The following is a 22,680-nucleotide window of genomic DNA, read 5'->3' on the forward strand; positions in this document are numbered from 1 at the left end:
TAAAATTTAATCTTTCACATTTTTACTCTGTCAGTCCTACAGTGAATAAATCAATATGGTAGACAATTTGAAAAACTTGATAGGTCAGTGTTAGAAGAATCAAGGCTGAGCCTATGGTTTAATTGCATGATTTTGTTTTTTCTCCTTCATAGCAATATTAATAATTGTGTGTGTGTATTGTAACATTTATTATAGTGTCGTATATAATATATGTATCTATTATTTTAGTGTAATATAATATAATATAATATAATATAATATAATATATCTATTATTTTAAATACCAGGTCAGAAATAAATCTTGTGGCCATATAACCACATTTGTGGTATGGAATTGAAAGAGTTTATATAATTGGCAGAAATTTTAAAATTTATATCAAAACTCATGTATTGATGACATGCGTGTTAGAATTTTATTCTGAAGGTTTTAGACTTCCACAAACCTGGATGAAGACCAAATAGATTTTTATTTTCAAGTAACGTTTTGTAACAAAGATTTTAATTAAAATCTGGCCATTTGCCATTATATTGGGGATACAGTTTGCTGCTTATGAATATTTAAGTACATGCAATTAGATAACTGAATTGTCAAAAAGTTTCCCTAGGAAAACTGTATCATGACTTCAGGTTTTCTATTTTTTAATTTGTATTTTAATATATAAAATTGATAGTATACAGAAATTAGCCAGGCATAGTAGTGCACAGCTGTAATCCCAGCTACTCAGGAGGCTGAGGTGGGAAGATCACTTGAGCCCAGAAGGCGGAGGTTGCAGTGAGCCAAGATCATGCCACTGCATTCCAGCCTGGGCAACAGAGCAAGACCCTATTCTCAAAAAAAAAAAAAAATTGATAGTAAAATGCACTCTTTTGGTTACAGTTCTATGAGTTCTAACAAATACACAGAAGCATGTAACTACCACTGCATTCAAGATACACAACAGTTGAAAAAATATATATATTTTCTTGCAGTTATTCCATTTGTAGTCAAGCCCTTCCCCCAGTTTTAAGTCCTGGCAGCCACTGATCTGTTCTCCATCTCTATAGTTTATCTTTTTCCAGATGCCATATAAATGGAATCATACAGTATATAGTTTTTTTGAGTATGGCTTCTTTCACTGAGTATAATGCATTTGAGATCCAGGCATGGTGTTTTATAGATCAATAATTAATTCCCTTTCACTGCTGAGTAGTATTCAATTGTATGGATGTACCATAGTTACTTTATTCCCTAGTTGAGGCAATTTGGTTTGTGTACAGTTGGGGACAAATATGACTATAGCTGTCATTCTAAGCATTTGTGTATAGGTTATTATATAAATGTAGGTTTTCCTTTCATTTCACTTGGGTAAATACTTAAGAGTAAGAACCCTTTATTTTATCTTATCTGAGAATTAGCTTATTTTGCATTCATTCTGAAGGATATTTTTGTTGTACAGGCAGGTCTTGGAGATGTTTAGGGTTTGGTTCTAGACCACTGCAATAAAGGGAGTATCACAATAAAGTGAGCCATATGCAGTTTTTGGTTTCCCAGTACATAGAAAAGTTTATTTATAATATAGAGTAGTCTAGTGAGTATGCAATAGCATTATGTCTAAATAAACAATGTATATACCTTATTTTAGAAATACTTCACTGCTAAAAAATGTGAGCAATCATCTGAGGCTTCAGCAACTTGTAATCTTCTTACTGATGGATTGTCTTGCCTCAATGTTGATGCCTGCTGACTCATCAGGATGGTAGTTGGCTGAAGGCTGGGCTGGTTGTGGTACTTTAAATAAATAAGACAACAGTGAAGTTTGCTGCATTAATAGACTCTTCCTTTCATGAAAGATTTCTTTGTAGGCTGGGTGCAGTGGCTCATGCCTGTAATCCCAGCAGTTTGGGAGGCCAAGGTGGGTGGATCTCCTGAGGTCATGAGTTTGAGACCATCTTAACCAATATGGTGAAACCCTGTCTCTACTAAAAATACAAAATTAGCTGGGCATGGTGGTACTTGCCTGTAATCCCAACTACTTGGGAGGCTGAGACAGGATAATTGCTTGAACCTGGGAGGCAGAGGTTGCAATGGGCCGAGATCATGCCATTGCACTTCAGCTGGGGCAACAAGAGCGAAACTCCATCTCAAAAAAAAAAGTTTTTTTGTAGTATTCGATGCCATTTTATAACATTTTACCACTGTAGAACTTCTTTCAAAATTTCGGTCAGTTCTCTCAAGCCCTGTCATTGCTTTATCAACTAAGTTCATGTAATAGTCTAAATCAATTGTTGTCATTTTAACAATGTTCACAGCATCTTTATCAGGAGTAGTTTACATTGCAATAAACCACTTTCTTTGCTCATCCATAAGAAGCATCTTATCCATTCAAGTTTTATCAAGAAATTGCAGCAATTCAGTCACATCTTCAGGCTCCATTTTTAATTCTAGCTCTCTTGCTATTTCTACATCTGCAGTTACTTCCTCCACTGAGGTCTTGAACCCCTCAAAGTCATCCATAAGGGTTGCAATTGGCTTCTTCCAAACTCCTGTTAATATTGATATTTTGACTGTTCTTAATGGCTTCTAGAATGCTGAATCTTTCCCAAAAGGTTTTCAATTTACTTTGCCCAAATCCATCAGAAGAATCGCTAGCTATGGCAGTTATAGCCTTATAGCATTTCTTATGGCAGTTATAGCCTTATAGCATTTCTTAATAAGGCTTCAAAGTCGAAATTACTCCTTGATCTATGGGTGGCAGAATGGATATTGTGTTAGCAGGCATGAAAACAACATTAGCCTCCTTCTATATCTCCATCAGAGCTCTTGGGTAACTAGGTGCATTCTCAATGAGCAGTAATATTTTGAAAGGAATCTTTTTTCTGAGCAGTAGGTCTCAACAATGTTCTTAAAATAATCTTTAAATCATCCTATGAACAAATGTGCAGTCATCCAGGCTTTGTTGTTCCATTTATAGAACACAGACAGAGTAGATTTAACATAATTTTTAAGGGCCTTTGGATTTTCAGAATGGCAAATGAGCATTAGCTTCAACTTAAAGCCACCCACTGTATTAGCCCCTAACAAAAGGATCAACCTGTCTTTTGAAGCCTTGAAGCCAGGCATTGATTTCTCTCTAGCTATGAAAGTCGTAGATGGCATTTTCTTTCATTAAAAGGCCATTTCATCTATGTTGAAAATCTTCATCAATTATGTTAGCTAGATTTTCTGGATAACTTGCTGCAGCTTCTCCATCAGCACTTGCTGCTGTACCTTGTACTTTTATGTTATGGAGACAACTTCTTTTCTTAACCTCATGAACCAACCTCTCCTAGCTTCAATCTTTTCTTCTGTAGCTCCCTCACCTCTCTCAGCCTTCACAGAATTGAAGAGAGTTAGAGCCTTATTCTGGATTAGGCTTTGGCTTAACAAAATGTTGTGGCTTTGACCTTCTATCCAGACTATTCAAACTTTCTTCATAACAGCAATAAGACTGTTTCACCATCTTATCATTTGTGTGTTCACTGGGGTAGCACTTTTAATTTTCAAGAACTTTCCTTTGCATTCACAGCTCGGCTGTTTGATGCAAGAGACCTAGCTTATGGCCTGTCTGGGCTTTTGACATGCCTTCCTCACTAAGCTTAATCATTTCTAGCTTTTGATGTAAAGTAAGAAATGTGCAACCATTTCTTTTACCTGAACACTTAGAGGCCATCGTGGGGTTGTTACTTGGCCTAATTTCAGTATTGTTGTGTCCAAGGAACAGGGAGGACCAAGGAGAGGGAACAAGACTGGGAATGGCCAGTCAGTTCATGGAACAATCAGAACACACACATTTATCAATTAAGTTTGCCATCTTACATGGGCAGAGTTTGTAGTGCTCCAAAATAATTATAAAATAGCATCAAAGATTGCTAATTATATATCACCATAGCAGATATAATAATAACAAAATTTTTTGAAATATTAGGAGAATTATCAACACATGACACAAAGACATGAAGTGAGCAGGTGCTGTTGGAAAAATGGCACTGATGGACTTGCTCATGCAGGGTTGTTACACATCTTCAAATTGTTACAAAAAATACATTATCTTTGAAGTTCAGTAAAGCAAAGAACAATAACATGAGATAAGCCTCTATATAAAATTCTGAGTGGACTGTTCTTTTCTTTCAACAGTTTAATAATGTCCTACTTTAAGTTGCCTCCATGGTTTTGCAGCCCTACTAGTTGTTCTTCAAGTTTTGACTTTCCTCACCAATCCTCCTCCTATGCTATTTTGTCCAGAGGTAGTTGCTTTTTGTATTTTGTTCAAAGTTTCCAGTTATAGTTGAGAATGATACGCTGGCTAAATTTTCCATCCATCTTGGCATGTAACAAAAGTTCCAGCTTTATATTTACTATTGGGAAAAAAAAAGTAGTTTGTAAAGAAAACATTACTTGATGACCAAAATAACCAGGGCTTTTTTCTTTTTTCCCAGAGCACAGTACATTCTTCTAATGACTTATTCTGTGACCTCATAGATGAACTATTCTTTAACAAGATGCTGTTAAGCCACCTTCTTTTAGGTGTAGTGCCTGGACCTCTCTTCTGGGCTTGCATGCAGCATACAAATAATCTGTTTTCATGTATTAAATACTAATGTATGACTGCAGCAGTATTACTAAAAAGTGCAATGAAGATTTAGGGGAAGAAATAAGTAAATTATTGTTTGTTTGTTTGTTTTTTTCTTGAGACTGAGTATCACTCTATCCCCCAGGCTGTAGCTCAGTGGCATGATCTCAGCTCACTGCAACCTCTGCCTCCCAGGTCTAAGTGATTCCCCTGCCTCAGCCTCCCAAGTAGCTGGGATTACAGGCATGCACTCCTACACCTGGCTAATTTTTACATTTCTAGTAGAGACAAGACTTCACCATGTTGTCCAGGCTGGTCTTGAACTCCTGACCTCAGGTGATCTGCCCACCTTGGCCTCCCAAAGTGCTGGGATTACAGGCATGAGTTACTGCACTGGCCACAAGTAAATTATTGGATGTAACTGTGCAAGTTGGAAAATTAGAGGTACCTTTTTACTTGTATGATTACTAATATTTCTAAGATTTATATAGAATTTTCCACTATGTTTTTGGAAACCATGCGAGTAATTTTAAATAACATTTCTGTATATATGAAACTAGTAATGGGAAAGAATATGGCAGGGACCTACAAACCAGGACAGGAGGCAGGGAAATAGGAAGGGACATGAAACAGGGACAAAGGACGAAGTTTATAGCGTATCTTAGACATTGTGCTCATAAGGAGTTTTAATCAAAATTAAAAATAATATCTGTAGAGCTTTCCCTGTCCTTCAGGTGTCAAACTATTATAGCTAGCAGTTACAGAACTGCTATGACACCAGTTCTGTCTTTTGATGATTGATGATACCTGCCAACACCCTCATTGTTTGTACAGCACTGTTGAGTATAGGAAGATTTGAGTGGGGAAGGGGATATAAACCAAAGATTAAAATAACTGCCAGCTAGCTGATTGACTAACTCAGACTAGAGAGAACAATTGGCCCAGGCAGTTGGAAGACTGGTGAGCCTTTGTAGCTTATTTGGTTACCACAGTTTTGCATGAACTGATTTGGTAGGCTGACATATTATTTTATAATCGTGGGGTTTTTTTGGTTGTTTGTTTGTTTTACTTCTTTGTATGATATGTCTGAGGTTTAGATATAAACCATAACTGTTCTTCAAAACACTTTTCTTTTGATCTCCAACATACTGGAAGGTAGAGAAAATAGTCTGGAGAATTAATGATTAATGCATTTTCACCTTTCTTTCCTTCCTTTTTCCTCTCTCTCTCTCTCTCTTCCTCTCTCTCTCTTTCTGTTCTGAACACACCTGAATGTCTGTGCCTGTGAAGATTTACTTTGTTTTGAGAAGTTCAATTGTGCAATTGATGCCACACCTTATACACATACCCACTTTCCATGCTAAGCTTGTTTTCTCAGTCTCTGTAAGTGATTTAGTAGAGGGACGTTTGATGGGAAAGGCAAGAAATTTCAGCAGCTCCATAGCTTGTTTCTCTCAGGGTAGTTTATCTTGCTAAACTAAGTGCACAATGGGAGGAAAGGGAGGAAGGATGGGAAAGAGAAAAGGTAAGGTGTCCCTGTTGCTCTTTCAGCAGGTAGAAATTCCTGCAGTGGAAAATGCTCCCATACGCCCTTCCCATATTCCCTTCCCACTTTATCCTCCTTTCTCCCTTTCTTCTTTTTTTTTTCTCATCTTTTCTCAAGTCTAATGCTGTTGTGGTTGGCATTTAGGGGATGGAGGGAAAACCTCAGTATCTCTCCACCACTCCCTTACTTTTTCTTCCCACCTGCATTCTTGGTTAGTCTGCAAAAACTTCATAATATTTTTTGTCTCAATTTATCCTACAAAAATATGCTATTAGCTCCTTCTAACATGTCTTTAGATTCTCAGATATTTGATGGCAGACCATTTGAAGGTCCAACAGAAATGTGGTATTCATGATCTAAAGCATGGCATAGTTCACTAGTTTGGGATAATTTCCTTTGGAAGGTCTCATATCTTGGAAAAACAAAAAAGACCCTTTTCAACTTTAGGTTTAAGTTAGCTTCTTTATTTTCGTGAATGTGTTCTTAACTCTGGTTCAGAGGTTCATTGGGGATTAGTTAAATGTCCAGATGAGTGAGAGCTAAGGGCTTAAACAATGGTTTAAAACAGTGGCTTCTCAACATTTTGTATGTTTATAATTCAGATTAAGAGTAGATGTTATGCCAGCACACTTGAAGGGATTCAAAGACACTTAACAAGATTAGGAAAGTTTTACAGTGGCTAAATCAGAATTAATTATAATACAATCATTTTTACAGTTATAACAATGTCTTGCAATGTCCATAACAACATCATTCTTCATTTCATCCTCCTTCAGCATAGTGTTATTCAGCAGTTGTGTGCTGCCCTGGCAGCAGTATCTTCTGTACCTATAAAACAGTTCTCACATATTTGTGTAAGCACATAATTTTTTTTGCAAGCTTGCCAATATACCATATTATCTGCCTCTTACCTCCTACCACAAGCAAGTCATGTCTCTTCCACACTACATCTCAAGATGCATTCATCTTAATTTTCTATCTAACACTGTCACCATACTCACTAGCAGCAAAGCTGTATTTCAGTCAGGAAACTTTCTGCAAAGGACCAGATAGAAAATATTTTTGACTTTGCAGACCATATGGTGTTTGTTACAACTATTCATTTCCACTATTATAGTGCAGAAATGGCCATAAAAATACATAGATGAATGGCATGACTGTGTCCCAATAAAACTTTATTTACAAAACAGGCACCAGATTGGATTTGCCCCTCCAGCTGTAGTTCGCTGGTCCCTACTGTATTTCCTAAGCTGATGAAAACAAAGCATGCTTGTAGGTTTAAGAACTGGATTGAAGGATTACTATAAGTCACTATAAGTCTGACTTATAGTGACTGTTATTAATTCGTGGGTATTCTACATCTGATTTAAAGGGATCACTAAGACTCTTTATTATTGACTAATCTGTCTAGCTCTTGTAACTATCCTCCCATAGTTGTAAGTAGTGGTGTATCATTCATCTTCACAGATGAGAGGAAAAGAATGAGGAAATTGATTTCTAATTCTCAGCTGTAGCCTGGCATGAGCTCACTTTCTCTTTTTACCAACACCATTATATGCATCATAGATTATTCCTTAGGAAAATTTAGATAGATAGTTATGATTTCCATTCTGTAAAAAATTTAACAACGGTCATGATTTTTCCCATTTCTGCCTCCTAACAAGTACTTAGTTCTTCTGGCATTACCATGTACTTTGTTTAAATATTAGACAGGAAAAGTTTGTGTATACTTTAGCACTTTGGCAATCCAGCCTTCTTGGCTATTGTAAACTTCTGTAGATGTTTCATTACTGTTTCACATTATGTGGAATGAATGTGTTTCTTTATTCCAAGTTTTTCCTGTCTGCCCTGTTCTTGTTCTTGGTATTAGTTCATGTGTTAAATCTTGAGTGCCAATAATAGCAAACATTCTTGCCTGCTCCTTCCTGTTAGAGAAGGTAAGGTGCTGTAGTGTGCAGGTTTTCTGCTCATGCTGAGAGTTAGGACAGGGCACTTAGGTGGCTTAAATGACTGGAAATAAACAGTGAAGTCTTCTATCTTTTAAGTTTCCAGTTAAGGTTTTATATGTAATATAGTATTTCATAATTCACATGAAAAGAACCATTTTGATTCCAATCCCAGTTAATCAGGATTTGCTATATGAATTCTACTCCACAACTTATATGATATAGTTTACAAAAAAAAAAAAAAAAAGGCTATAACTTTCTGGGTGGGACACATAAACTTTTCTATTCAGTTACATGCCTTGAAAGTTTGGTTCTATATGTCTGAGTATTTCCCTATTCAATTCTCAGGTTCACTTAGTTCCTCCATTTAGTCCGTCATAGTATTTCCTATGTCCGAGTGTAGTTAACTAAAATGTCCATTTAGACATGAGAATTATATGCTTTACTTTTGGCTTCTCAGTGCAAGTATACTTGGGAGATGCATAGAGGAAACAGAAAGGAGACTGTAAAATTAAAATGTAAGTTTTTAAACTAGAGCAAGGTAGTAATTACTGGCCTCCTCCAAGAGCACAAGGAAGTAAAGAACAAGGTTTTGTAAAGAGAAAATTGTGTCATATCAATTCAATTTCCCTCTATGACAGAGTGACAGTCCAAGATGATAAGGAAAATGAAATAGATTTCATCTATATGGACTCTAGAAAGGCTTTTGATTTCATCCAACATGACATTCTTATCAACAAATTAGGAAGGTCTGGTCCAGATCATGTTGCAGTTAGATGAAAGCCTCACTTGACAGAAAGGCTTCATCTAAAGTGGGAGTTGTGATTCATTCTGTTATTCTAGATGAGGTTCAGTTCCCCTTGGAATTCTGTTTGGAAAGCAACATACTTAATAGGTTTCAGTCACCAGACAATATGTCAAAGTGGGAATAAGGGTAAGTGAGCATGTCTTTAAAAGTTGTGGAACCAGACCGAGATAAAGAAAGATTAAATTAAATTAATATATAGCATAAAAATGTCTAGGCGCCAGAAGGAAACTAAATACAAGAATGATGTTGCTGTCACAAATCTAGATTCACAGAATTGTAGAGCTAAACAGACATTTGGATATCAAATTGCCTATCTTCTTTATTTTGCAGAAGATTGCCAGCTCAAGAGAGGAAGTTATATGCCCAAGGCCACACAGCTGGTTAATTGCAGGACTGGGACTAGAATTCCTAGTTTGGTATTCTTTTTTACTACAAACTGTCACTATTGACTTTTAAAAAAATAATTCTCTTGAGGCATATTTTACATATCATAACTCACCCAAGTATACAATTCAATAATTTTTTTGTGAATTTACCAAGTTGTGCAGTCATCAACTTTCAAGCAGTTTTAGAACATTCCCATCACCCCAGTATGATTTTTTATGTCATTAACTGTTAGTTCCTGTCACCTAGTTATCCCCTAGCCCTAGGCAACCACCAATCAACTTTCTATCTCTATAGATTTGCCTTTTCTGGACATTTTATATAAATGGAATCCTATAATGTATGTCTTTTGTGTCTGGCATCTTTCACTTAGCATAATGTTTTAAGGTTCATCTATCTTGTAGCATATATCAGTCATGATTTTATTGCTGAATTGTATTCTTTTATGTGGATATATCATATTTTGCTTATCTGTTCACCAGTTGGTGAACATTTAGGTTGCTTCCACTTTTGGACTATTTTGAATAATGTTTTAAATAACATTGTGTCTCAGTGTGTACTTTTTAAGTCTAATAACTTGGTTCCCCAAATTGGGACTAAATTATCCATCAGATGTGGCTTCTTCCCCTCCTACACTTTTTTTTTTTTTTTTTGCAGATGTGGATGGTAGAGTTCCCACAGACAGAAATTAAGGTTGCTATTAATGTTCTAATAAATAGCCATAGGGGATTAAATCATCCAGAGGAGAAAAAGCTTGTTAATCTAATAATAGTCTTTTATTCTATGATGGCTTATGAGAAATTGTTAGCCAAATGCCCTCCATCTTCACAGAAAATAAATGAGAAGAATTGAATTTAAACCACAGCAAAAAAACACTTCAGACAGGCACAAGGAGGCACATTTTATGTGACAGTCGATATTATCAAGTTAATTTGCAATATTATAAAAACAAAGTTCATGTAATTTTCTCTGAGAGAAGCTTGTATGAATGTGTTTAAATCTGTCTAAAGCCAGATGGCCCCTTGTGATTCCCTAAAAGGAAGACAGTTCTTTTGTGATACTTTTGCTGAGTAGTTAAAGAAGACATTTGGCTTTTGGTGTTCACAGAGGCCATTTCATTGTGCCTATGAGAAATAAAATCAGTTGTTGGAAAGTTTTATACAAACCACTCAGTGTGGCAGAAGACAGGACATTGCTCTCATGTCCTGGACAGAGCGATGTCCCCTCGCTACTATTCTCTCCCTAATAATAGCTAGAATAATCATTATTCAATTCTAGAATTACATAATTTCCAAAGTAATTTCACATCTAATCTCCTTTTGACTTTACATTTGAGCTGTCAGTAGTTTCTACAATTATTTGTGAGAGAGACTCTGCCACATAGCAGTCAAAGCCCTTTCCAATTTGATTCCATCTTATTGATCTCTCTTTATCTCTCATCACTCCTAGCAATAGAGTCTCATTACATTGTACTGTTCACCATCTCTTGAATACCTCATATCCTTTAGCTCCTCTGTATTTTTGCTAGACTGTCCTTTTATATATCCCTTATCTATTTGGAGAACTCTGACTCAGTCTCTAGTCAGGTCTACACATGATCTCTTCTATAGGTAAATGTTCTCCTTTCCTTTGCCTCAGTGGAATTCACTGATTCCTTTTTGCGTGCCCATACTGGTTTGGTATCATAGGACAGTGCACTAGCTACATGACCTTGGATAACTAGCTTAACTTTTCTTGAATTTTTCTTACCTTATCTGAAATACATTTGTATCTTTCAGAGGAATTCAATCAAACCTAGGCTCTAAAACATATTACATACAAATACAATAGATTAGTATTAATAGTAGAAATGTGAACACAGACTTCATATTATAATTGTAACAGTTTCCTATAGTTCTACTTGATTCTTGAGCACAGCCATCCTGCTTTATTCACCTCTGTAACCTAAGTACTGAGCCCAAGTCCTGATACATAATAAATCAGATTGAATCATTTAAAGTAAGCAAGGGAGATATTATTATTATCATTTTGTAGATTTGAAATTGAGACCCCAAATGCTAAGTAATATAATGACTTAATCATTAAGTCCTAGCTACTTTTCCCCAAGTTCACCAATAGAACTTCCAACAACCTCTGGAGGATTTGTACTCTGACTATAACTAGTATTAAAGGTAGGATTTCTCAAAGTATTATCTGGGCTACCTGTTGCAGACTGACTTCTGAAGATGCTTATTAAAAATATAAAATCAAATCTCAAAAATACAATGTTGGGGGGGGGGAGGGGTGGAAAGCCAGACACATAAAACCTGAAATGAAAGAGAAGACATTGCTACCAATTTTACAGAAATAAAAAGGATGGTGAGTAAGTACTATGAACAACTGTATGCAACAGATTGCATAAGCTAGATGAAATTGTCAAATTCCTACACAAACTACCAAGACTGAATCATGAAGAAGTAAAATATATGAATAGACCTATAATTAGCAAAGATATTGAATCAGTAACCAAAAACCTCCCAACAAAGAAAAGCCCAGGACCAATTGGCTTCACTGGAAAATTCCACCAAACATTGAAAGAAGAACTAACACCAGTTCTTTTCAAACTCTTCCAAATAATTAAAGAAGAGGGAATACTTTCTGATTCATTCCATGAGGCCAAAGTCAGATAAAAACACTAGGAGAGAAGAAAATCACAGAACAATATGCTGTATGAACATGGATGCAAAAGTCAACAAAATACTGTCTAACAGAATTCAATAGCACATTAAACAGAATTCAACAGTCAAAGTCAGATAAAAACACTAGGAGACAAGAAAACCACAGAACAATATGCCATATGAACATGGATGCAAAAGTCAACAAAATACTAGCAAACAGAATTCAACAGCACATTAAAAGTATTATATACCATGATAAAGTGGGATTTATTCCTGGAATGCAAGATAGTTCAGTATATGAAAATCAATTAATGTAACACAGCATATTCTCAGAATGAAGGGGAAAAATCATATGATCATCTCAACGGATGCAGAAAATGCATTTGACAATATTCAGTACTCTTCCCTGATAAAATCACACAACAAACTAGAAGGAAAATGCCCCAACATAATAAACACCATATATGAAAAGTTGATAGCTAACATTATGTGCAGTGATGAAAGACTGAAAGCTTTTCCTCTAAGATCAGGAATAAGACTAGGATGCCACTCTCATGCTTCTACCAACATGGTATTGGAAATCATCACCAGAACAGTTAGGCAAGAAAAAGAAGTAAGAGGCATATGAATTAGAAAGGAAGAAGTAAAATTATCTCTGTTAACAAATGATATGATCTTATTTGTAGAAAACCCTAAAGATCCCCCCTCACACATACAAAAAACAGAACTAATTAAGGGACTTAGCAACGTTACAGGATATGAAGTCAACACACAAAAATCAGTTGCATTTTATACACCAACAATGAGCAATTCTGAAAAGGAAACTAAGAAAACAATTCCATTACAATGGCATAGAAAAAAATTAAAATACTTCGAATAGACTTCAAGAAGGAAGCTAAAGACTTGTGCACTGAAAACTACAAAGCACTGCTAAAAGAAATTGAAGAAGAGACAAATAAATGGAAAGATATTCCATATTTATGGATTAGAAGACAATATTAAGAGTCAGTACTTCCCACAGTGATCTACAGATTTAAAGCAATCCTTTTCGAAGTCCCAATGTTTCTTTACAGAAATAGAAGAATCAATCCTAAAATTCACAGGGAATTTCAAGGGACCCTGAATAGCCAAAACAATCTTGAAAAAGAATAACGAAGTTGAAAGCCTGACATTTCTTCATTTCAAACCTTACTTCAAACCTACAGTAATCAAAACAGTGTAGTACTGGTTTCAAGAAAGACATATAAGCCAATGGAATAGAATAGAGAACCCAGAAATAAACCCTTGTGTATATGGTCATATGATTTTCAGCAAGAATGCCAAAACCATTCAGTGGGGAAAGGACAGTCTTTTCAACAAATTGTGCTGGGAAAATTATATATCCACATGCAAAAGAATGAACTTACCTTACACATATACAAAAGTTAACTCAAAATGGATCAAAGATCTAAGCATAAGAGTTGAAACTATAAAACTCTTCAGTGAAAACAGAGGAAAAACTTCAAGACACTGGATTTCTCAATGATTTCTTGAATATTACACCAAAAGCACAGGCAGCCAAAGAAAAATAGATAAATATGACCGCATACAAATTTTAAACTTTTATGCTTCAAAGGACACTAACAACAGAGTGGAAAGGTAACCTGCAGAATGAAAGAATGAAAGAAAATATTTACAAATTGTATATCTGATAAGGGATTAATATCTAGAATATTTAAAGAACTCCTGCAACTCAACAACAAGAAACCCAACAAATAACCAGATTTTAAAATGGCCAAAAGATTTAAATAGACACTTTTCCAAATATCTTCTTTGGCCAGTAAGTATTAATACATTAAAAGATGTTCAACATCATTAATCATTAAGGTAATGCAAATCAAAACTACAATGATATACCACTTTACACCCATTAGGATGGCCATTATTAGAAAACAAAACAAAAGAGAAAATAACAAGTGTTGGCAAGGATATGGAGTAATTGGAACTCTTGTGTATTGCTGGTGGGGATGTAAGTGGTATCGTCAATATGGAAAAGCATATGGTAGTTCCTTAAAAAGATAAAAATAGAAGCATCATATGATTCAGCAATTCCACTTCTTGGTATATACCCAAAAGAATTGAAAGCAAAGACTCAAACAAATATTTGTATACCCATGTTCATAGCAGCATTATTCCCAATAGCCAAAAGGGCAACCCAAGTATTCACCAATGGGATAATGGAAAAACAAAATGAGTATATTAATGCAATACAATATTATTCATCATTAGAAAGGAAGGGAATTCTGACACATGCTACAACATGGATGAATCTTGAAGAAATTATGCTGATTGAAATAAGCAAGTCACAAAAGAACAAATACTGTACGATTCCACTTATATAAGGCATGCAGAGTAGTCAAATCATAGAGATAGAAAGTAGAGTGATGGTTACCAGGGGTGGGAGAAGGGGAGAATGGGAGTTATTCTTTAACGAGTACAGTTTCAGTTTTGCCAGATGACAAAAGTTCTGAAGCTAGTTGGTGGTGATGGTTTCACAATGCAAATATACTTAATGCCACTGAACTCTATACGTAAAAATGGTTAAAATAGTATATTTTATGGTATACATATTTTATCACAATTTTAAAATATTTAAATTTTTTATAATGAAAAAGTAATAGATGAAAGAGTCTGTACTTTCTGATTTAATTTATTTAAGGTGCAGAAATAAATCTATAGTATTAGATATCAGGACAGTGGTTATCCTTGGAAGAAGGAAGTAACTGGAGAGAAGTATGAAGAGGTCTCTGGGGTGCTGGTGATGTTCTATTTCTTGATGTGGATGCTATAACATGTATGTGTTCAGTCTGTGAAATTCTTTGAGCTATCCATTTGTGATTTATATGATACATTTTTTACATGAATATTACACTTCAAAAAAGATTTTAGCAATGTCGATCACAGACCCCACAGCAGACCTATGGAATCAGAATATCTGGGAGTGGGAACTCAGGACCTTGCATTTTAAAAATCTCTGTCCTAAGTTTTTCTTAGGACTACTTGATTTTGAGAATCTTTGCTAAAGGAAGAGGATTAGATAAATATTCTTCCAATGCCCAAGATTTCTTCAATTCTATCCTAACAATAAATATTTCTTAGAAAAGAAATTTTTGATTTCCTTGCATCATTTACCTTCTTCCTGTTAGGAAAATGCACATCATGTTTTAGGTGCTGAGACACAGGACTAAGAAATCAATGACATAAAAATGCAGAGTTTAATATTTTTTCTTTAAAACTATTATCCTAAGGTGTCATACATACTATAATTTATGAATATCTGGAAGAGTGAAAACAATTTTATTGAGGCCTTGTAAAATATGGCAGGTTCTAGGACCTCATGGAACTCAGGTATCTTCAGGAGGATGTGAAACATCACATCATGGGGCGTGGTGCAGTGTGAGCAGGTAAAGAAAAGCCAGTTCTTCCACATGTGAACACTTGAACTCCATTTCATCTTTTCTCATACCATCCCTAAGATTGCGGCAGCTTTCACATTTGCTTGTTAAACTGAAAGCATGTTTCTTGCAAAGGCTCTATTGGAAGGAGCAGATCGAGGTCTTGGAGAAGCTCTTGGAGGCCTCTTTGGAGGAGGTGGTCAGAGAAGAGAAGGAGGAGGAAGAAATATTGGAGGGATAGTTGGAGGAATTGTGAATTTTATCAGTGAGGCTGCAGCGGCTCAGTATACTCCAGAACCGCCTCCTATTCAACAGCATTTCACCAATGTGGAGGCCTCAGAAAGTGAGGAAGTTAGGCGATTTCGGCAACAATTTACACAGCTGGCTGGACCAGATATGGAGGTGGGTGCCACTGACCTGATGAATATTCTCAACAAAGTCCTTTCTAAGCACAAGGATCTGAAGACCGACGGTTTTAGTCTTGACACCTGCCGGAGCATTGTATCTGTCATGGACAGTGACACGACTGGGAAGCTGGGCTTTGAAGAATTTAAGTATCTATGGAACAACATCAAGAAATGGCAGTGTGTTTATAAGCAGTATGACAGGGACCATTCTGGGTCTCTGGGAAGTTCTCAGCTGCGGGGAGCTCTGCAGGCTGCAGGCTTCCAGCTAAATGAACAACTTTACCAAATGATTGTCCGCCGGTATGCTAATGAAGATGGAGATATGGATTTTAACAATTTCATCAGCTGTTTGGTCCGCCTGGATGCCATGTTTCGTGCCTTCAAGTCTCTGGACAGAGATAGAGATGGCCTGATTCAAGTGTCTATCAAAGAGTGGCTGCAGTTGACCATGTATTCCTGAAGTGAGCACTGAGAAGTCAAGAGGAGGACAGGAGGACAGGACTGAAAACCTTGCCATGCTGTACGCAGTTGCTGATACCCTGTGCAACAGCTGTCATTTCCTGGCGAGCTCTTTCACAACCCTACGTATTTCTGATTGTGTGCTGCCTTTTACTGCTGAATTAAAACAGATATTTCATGAAAAATGTTCTGAGTGGTTTGTATATCAGGTTTTTGAGATTTGGATTTATATGGACTTACATATATATGATGGGGAGGTTGTGGGGTAGAATTCTAACGGAGTAGATTTTAAAAGGTGTTGCTTATTTGGTGAATAAATTCCAAGGAGTAGGAACTTTATTATTGTTGTTATTGTTGTTAAGAATGAATTTTTTAAATCCTGGAATAAATCAAGAAAACCCTCAGGAGATACATTTTCCATTTTAAGAAGTTGGGGAGAGAGGTTCAAAATCTGTTTTTCTTGTAATTTTACACCTGGTCCTTTCCATTATGTAAAAAAATGAAAAGTGCTTTTTAGGAAACTTATTTAACCGTAAAGAAACAGGTTCAGACAATGAAATTAAGCAGTTTCATATAAGGGTAGCATTTTTAAAAAATGATGGAGCTACTACCTAAAATTCTAAAGTTCTTTAATTCTGTTTCTTTAGTAAAAAAAAAGCACATAGCAATTTTGTTTTGTTTTGATACATTTGTAAAGAGAGTCAAAGACATTGGGGAATAAAACAGTATACACTCATAGTTCAAAAATGTCTCTAGCTGCCTTAATGAATCAAAATGTTCGCTCTTACACGTACTTCATACAAAATCAGGCATGCCCTGCTGACGTTAGCCAGCTCTTGTCGTGTCTTGTCCTGCCTTAGAGCAAGGAAAATTCTTTCGTTCATCTTTGAAAACTACAGGCAGGAAACAAGCAGCAAACAAAGAAGAAGAAAGAAAAACACATGAACAGTAATCAGTTAAATGGAATGTAAACCAATATAGAGAACAAATATTGCTGACTATTGCAATTGTTCTCAGCCCTGGCTGCAATTTGGAATCACTGGGAGAGCTCTTTAGGAATACTAATACTTGAGTCTCCAAATATGTTAAATAAGACTTTTTAAAAGTGGGGCCCAGAGATGAATATTTTTAAAGCTCCTCAAGTGATTCTGATGATCAGCCAAGGTTGACAGCCTCGATTGCTTTAAAGTAGGGCCGCCTCACAGTATTTTTCAAGCCTGTCTCAGCCAAAACTAAGGCCAAACAGGAGAGTCAGTGTTGCCAGCCTTCAGGAGAAGGAAGATAGAAATACCAAGAAATTGCCACCCAAAAGCTGGGGTAGTTGTGCCTTTCTTGTGTACAGACCTTGGTTTGGTTTTATAATTTTGATAACAGGCTATTATAGCAGAGCAAACAGAATCCAGAATCCCGGTGCCAGTAGACACAGCTAGAGAGGCTGCATTGTAAGTGCTCACTTCCTCTGTCTGCTATTTAATTGGTCTCCACCCATTCTGCTTCTCTGATTTTTAATGCATTGTCTCTATCCCAGGCTACTTTGGAGGGTCATCCTGAGTTTGCAGATAAATTCTTCCTTCCTCTTTGGACTCATTTAGAAGAAAGTTGTAACTATGGAAATGATGTAACTAGCCTGTTAACGTCCTCAACTTCCTGTTAAAAATCCCTAGTGAAATGTGGAGAGGTTGGCTTTTGGCCTTCGTGTTCACCATCATCACCATCATATAATATTTATGAAACACCACACACATATAATTCTGAATGGAGCCAAGCACAGAGATCACATCCACTTTCCTCAAGGGACTTGTAATTTAACCTTGGTCTGGTATGCTACTTAGACCAGGTGTGGTTACACAAGAAGGAGGCTGCTGCCAGCAACCACACATTAATATCAATCTCTCTATTTTAGAATAAGTCCAGGAATATGTTAGGCATGGATGTAGTAAAGTAGCCAAGAAAGGGGAAAGCTGCCAGACATCTTTTAAGGTCTCAGAATATTAGGTTTATAATTTAACCTTTCCACAGGATGGTTGTGGAAAGAACAGTGTAACCACATTTTTGTTCCTCACTTTATTGTAAATGTTTCATAAAAGTTAAAACAATCATCTCACACTAGGAGTAGTATTATTGCCCTTGCTCCTCAAGTTAAAGGATTACCTACTTTTACGATTCTCTTCTAGCATGCTCACGGAAAAACATCCCGAAATTACCTAAGTTTCTCTCCTGTTCTCTTCTGAATTTGTGTAAGTAACCTCAGACATCAGAGTGGATACTAGAAACTAAAAAATCTGAACTTTTCCCAAGTAACCAAATATTTAGTGTTGTGCAGAACCAATAGCCTAGCAAGTGATTGAATTTCTTAGTTTTCATTCAATATTTGTAAAGGTACATTTTTAATGTTAGAAGCAATACTTAACTTGACACCTTTTTAAAAATTTGCCTGTTCTGTATGCAAGACTATTTATAGCCTAAGATTTATATAAGATCATTCATATAACTCCATGCCATTATTTTCAAATTTCTAACATTAAGTAATTTAATCAGTGTAAATTGAAAATCATACTCAGTGATAAAAATATGTGAAATTATACATCTACATTTTAAAATTTCAAAATATCCCATGTGATTTTGAAAAGTAACTTTATCTTGATATAATCCACTAAATTTTATAACCTATAAAAAAGGAAAAGAACCATGTGCTCTGTAACTCTGAACAGCAAACTTCCAAAAACATTCAAAATTTGTATGTGATCTTAAAGGTCACTTTAAAAATATTTTTGGGTAGTGGTGCATGTGTTTTTAAAAGTTGGTTTATCTAGCTACCCCAGTCAGAAATCTTATCAGTACTGGCTAGACATGGTAGCTCAAGCCTGTAATCTTAGCACTTTGGGAGACTGAGGCAGGCTGATCGCTTTGAGCCCAGGAGTTCAAGACTAGCCCGGGCAACATGGCAAAACCCTGTTTCTACAAAAAAAATTAAACATCCCCACAACTAGCCAAGGAAGTTGGCACACGCCTATAGTCCCTGCTACTCAGGAGGCTGAGGTAGAGGATCGCTTGAGCCCGGGAGGTCCAGGCTGAGTGACACAGGGAGACCCTGTCTTGAAAAAACAATTATTAAAAAAAATCTTATCAGTAGTATTACACAACTACACATATAGTGGGGACTTAAAAAATATTTGTGGAGGCACTTACGACGTATGGATATTTAATGTGCCTACTGATCTTGAAGAACCTTCTGAATTGCTTTTTAAAAGTATTTAAGTATACTAAAACAATTTTATTCCTAGAAAATTGATACAATTTATATGGTTAGAAATATGCTCTTAATCAGAATATTCAGTTAAATAGAATACTTCTTCGCATACTCTTCTGCATAACTGAGAATTTACTGTATTTTAATACTAATACTCCTTTCGATTTATAGAGTATCTTTCAAGATGTGAAGACTTTTTTTCTGTTGGTTGCTGTCAAGTAAATTCTGTTTTATGTAAACATTTTAAAATTATTTTGACGACATTGATTATCTCTCATTTACAGGGATGATATATATCAGTTATAACACAACAAAGAAAAATAGTCCCTCTTCTTGAGGGACTATCATTGCAAAATGTATTCAAAACCATATCCTTACATTTTGCTGAACATAAAAAGTTATAAAGAGTATCTAATTCCACATGAATAAAGATGTTGAATAAATTCAATGGTGACACAACTGGAAGGAACTGATACCTGAGAATCAGACACATGAGAATCACCACGTATTTTTTCAAGAGTTTTAAGTGGACAATATTTGAACAAGTAGCCTAGAGCTTCCTGCTGGCCCTGAAAGCTGGTGTTGTGTGACTGAGCAGATGAAATGTGCTGGGGGGCCATGAGCTCACAGTGACCTCCCCTCACACACACTTCCATGCTTTTCTGATCCTGCTGACTTCCAGGAAAGGGATGGCGCCCACTCTCTGGAGTTTCCATGAGACCATTATCTTTTCTATTTGTACTTACCCAATGCAAGTCCTTAGTTCCAACTCTGGACTTCTCTGGGCTCCAGATTAGGACAGGTTATGGAGAGGGATTATGGCCTCCCTCCAAAGAGCTGGTCTCCTTTGAAATGTGGCTCTGAAATATTTTCAAGTCTAGATTTTTTTTTATTAAGTTTATAATTCTTCCTGGGGACCTCAGTAGGTTTTTAAAGAGAAGAACCAAAGATTGTGGAATAATTCTTATCATGATACTGATTCAATATTTAAGAATTAAAAATAGTATATTTTGCTGTATAATTTTTATCTATTTTGGGGTACATTTTATGAAGCCATTTGCTTTAGTTAGCAGCCAGATTAACTAAATTTTAATTGCAGCTATGGCAGTAGTTAGTTTTGTGACCTCAGAGAAAGTTTTGTCTCATTTTTTTCATTGGTAAAAATGAAGAAGTTGAATGGATGATTTATAAGATTCCTTCCAGTTCTAAATTTTGTTATTCTGAATTTGGAATCTTAACAGTGTATTGATTTACTAACCCAATAATATAATCTCTCAGAATAATTTCCATGCTGCTTTTTCCTTCACATTACTAGGATGAAAACATTCATATACCCTCTCTTGTGATCATCTGCTTTAACATTCTTTGTCATTCAGAACCACTCATATGTTAATGAAATTAGAGGTCCAGAATATTACCTTGTTCTGTGACTAGTGGTAATGTTAAGAGTTTGTCACACTGCTGTTTCTCCATCTGCAAAATGACTTAATGATGCTTGACCTGTGTTACACATAGGGTTTGGTAGTATAGATAAAAACTGGATGTCTCACAATAAAGATACAACATAAATTCAAAGGAGTATTTCCAATTATTCAGATAATCTGTGATAGTAACTTCAGTGTCCATAAATCATTCTTGGATCTGTTCTTAAGAACTTCTATTTAAGACTTCTATGTTGCTTAGTGGAAAAAGTTAATTGCAGAAGAAATGTATCTATGTTGAGCAATATAGCCATGTTTCAAGAAGCTCCTCAGCCTCTAAGGCTCAGTAAAAACAGCCCTCCAGAGTGCATAAGAAAATTAAATGGTGGTGGCAAAGATGGAAAAGATTTCCTTTAATACTCTGCCTTCTCTGAAACTTCTAGAGTGATGAAAATGTAGATACTGACTGTGGTGCTGGTTACCATGGTGTATACATTTGTCAAAACACATCAAACTAAGCTGGGTGTGGTGGCACACGCCTGTAGTTACAGCTCCTCTGGAGGATGACGTGGAGGATCTCTTGAGACAAGGAGTTCGAGCCTGTAGTGCGCTTATGATCGTGCCTATGGATAGCCACTGCACTCCAGCCTGGGCAAGAGAGTAAGAGCATATCTTTAAAAAAACCAAAAACCAAAAAACACGTCAAACTCTACATTTAAAATGGATGCATTCTGTTGAATGTAAATGTAATCAACACAAATAAAGCTGATTAAAGAAAAGGAAAAAAAAAACAAACAAACAAACAGAAAAAACAGCTCTCTGACAAACTGGTAATCAGACAAAAGGAAGTCAGAGGACCTGAATGTTTGTTTCAGAAATAAACCTTGTTCCTTTAGGGAAATCTCGAAACCTCTGTTTCTACCTTCTCTGGTGGGAAAGTGAGATTAAATTATTGCTCCTTTTAGTTTCCGCCCTGCAGTAAGATAAAGTAATATGGTGAAAATGATTCTTAACTTTTTAAGTTTGGGTTGCTTTGAGAAGCTTATAAAAGCTACATTTTTCTCTAGAAAGATGTCATAAAAATTGCATACCATTTCAGGGGCTTCACAGCCCTCCCTTCCCCAAATTCATCCATGAAACTCCAGCAAAGAATTCTTGGCTTAGTGTTTAGAAGTGAAAGTTCTATGAACCTAGAGTAGTAGGTAAGGGTAGATGAGAAAAAGTTTGTTCTTGTTTTTTTTGTTTTTCTGTTTTTTTTCCCTTAGCCCCGTCTCTGTGCCGCGGAATGAGAATACACTGTTACACAAAGAAAACAGCCCTTGCTTTTAAGAAACTTTTGATTGAAGTGTAGATACTTCATCACAGAAGTGTGATGATATGAGTATGATAATCACAATTATCATACTCTTGTGGTGTCAAATATTATTATTAGTCTATCAAATTAAGTACTGCCCTAGCTTTGTTGTTACTAGCTCATAGTTTATCTGGGAATGTATCACTTGAAAATTTTGCTGCCAAAATGATTCTAACACCTGGTATTATAATCAAGTACTTACAGTTCTCTTTCTTTCTCCTTCCTCCTATACTCCCTCCACCTCTCTATCTTTTTCTAACACTTCCATCTCATTTGTCTGTTCTCCTCTTCTCCGTCTTTCTTTTTTAGTTCTCTGTCTGGTCTCTCTTCTTTCAGTCCTCCCTATTGTCTGCCTTATCTCTCTTTCTGTCTCTCTCTCTCTCTCTCTCTCTGTCTCTCTCTCTCTTCCTTTTCTCCTAAGCTTT

The 22,680-nt window shown here is 36.0% G+C and overlaps 2 protein-coding genes across 2 annotated transcripts in view; both read left to right on the top strand.

The window, feature by feature from the left end:
- LOC105494079 (lysophosphatidylcholine acyltransferase 2) overlaps positions 1-22,680 on the top strand; it is an 81,166-nt gene that overhangs the window by 45,364 nt on the left and 13,122 nt on the right. The window lies entirely within an intron of this gene.
- Positions 5-22,261, top strand: LOC105494078 (calpain small subunit 2). Its single transcript, XM_071084552.1, has one exon. The coding sequence runs from the start codon at positions 15,485-15,487 to the stop codon at positions 16,229-16,231; it is 747 nt and encodes a 248-aa protein (XP_070940653.1). The 5' UTR covers positions 5-15,484; the 3' UTR covers positions 16,232-22,261.

This window comes from Macaca nemestrina, chromosome 18, assembly GCF_043159975.1.
Source record: "Macaca nemestrina isolate mMacNem1 chromosome 18, mMacNem.hap1, whole genome shotgun sequence".
NCBI classification, from domain to species: Eukaryota; Metazoa; Chordata; class Mammalia; order Primates; family Cercopithecidae; genus Macaca; species Macaca nemestrina.

Excerpts from the sequence above, each read along its gene's own strand:
- LOC105494078 (XM_071084552.1), top strand. The coding sequence starts at position 15,485 with ATGTTTCTTGCAAAGGCTCTATTGGAAGGAGCAGATCGAGGTCTTGGA.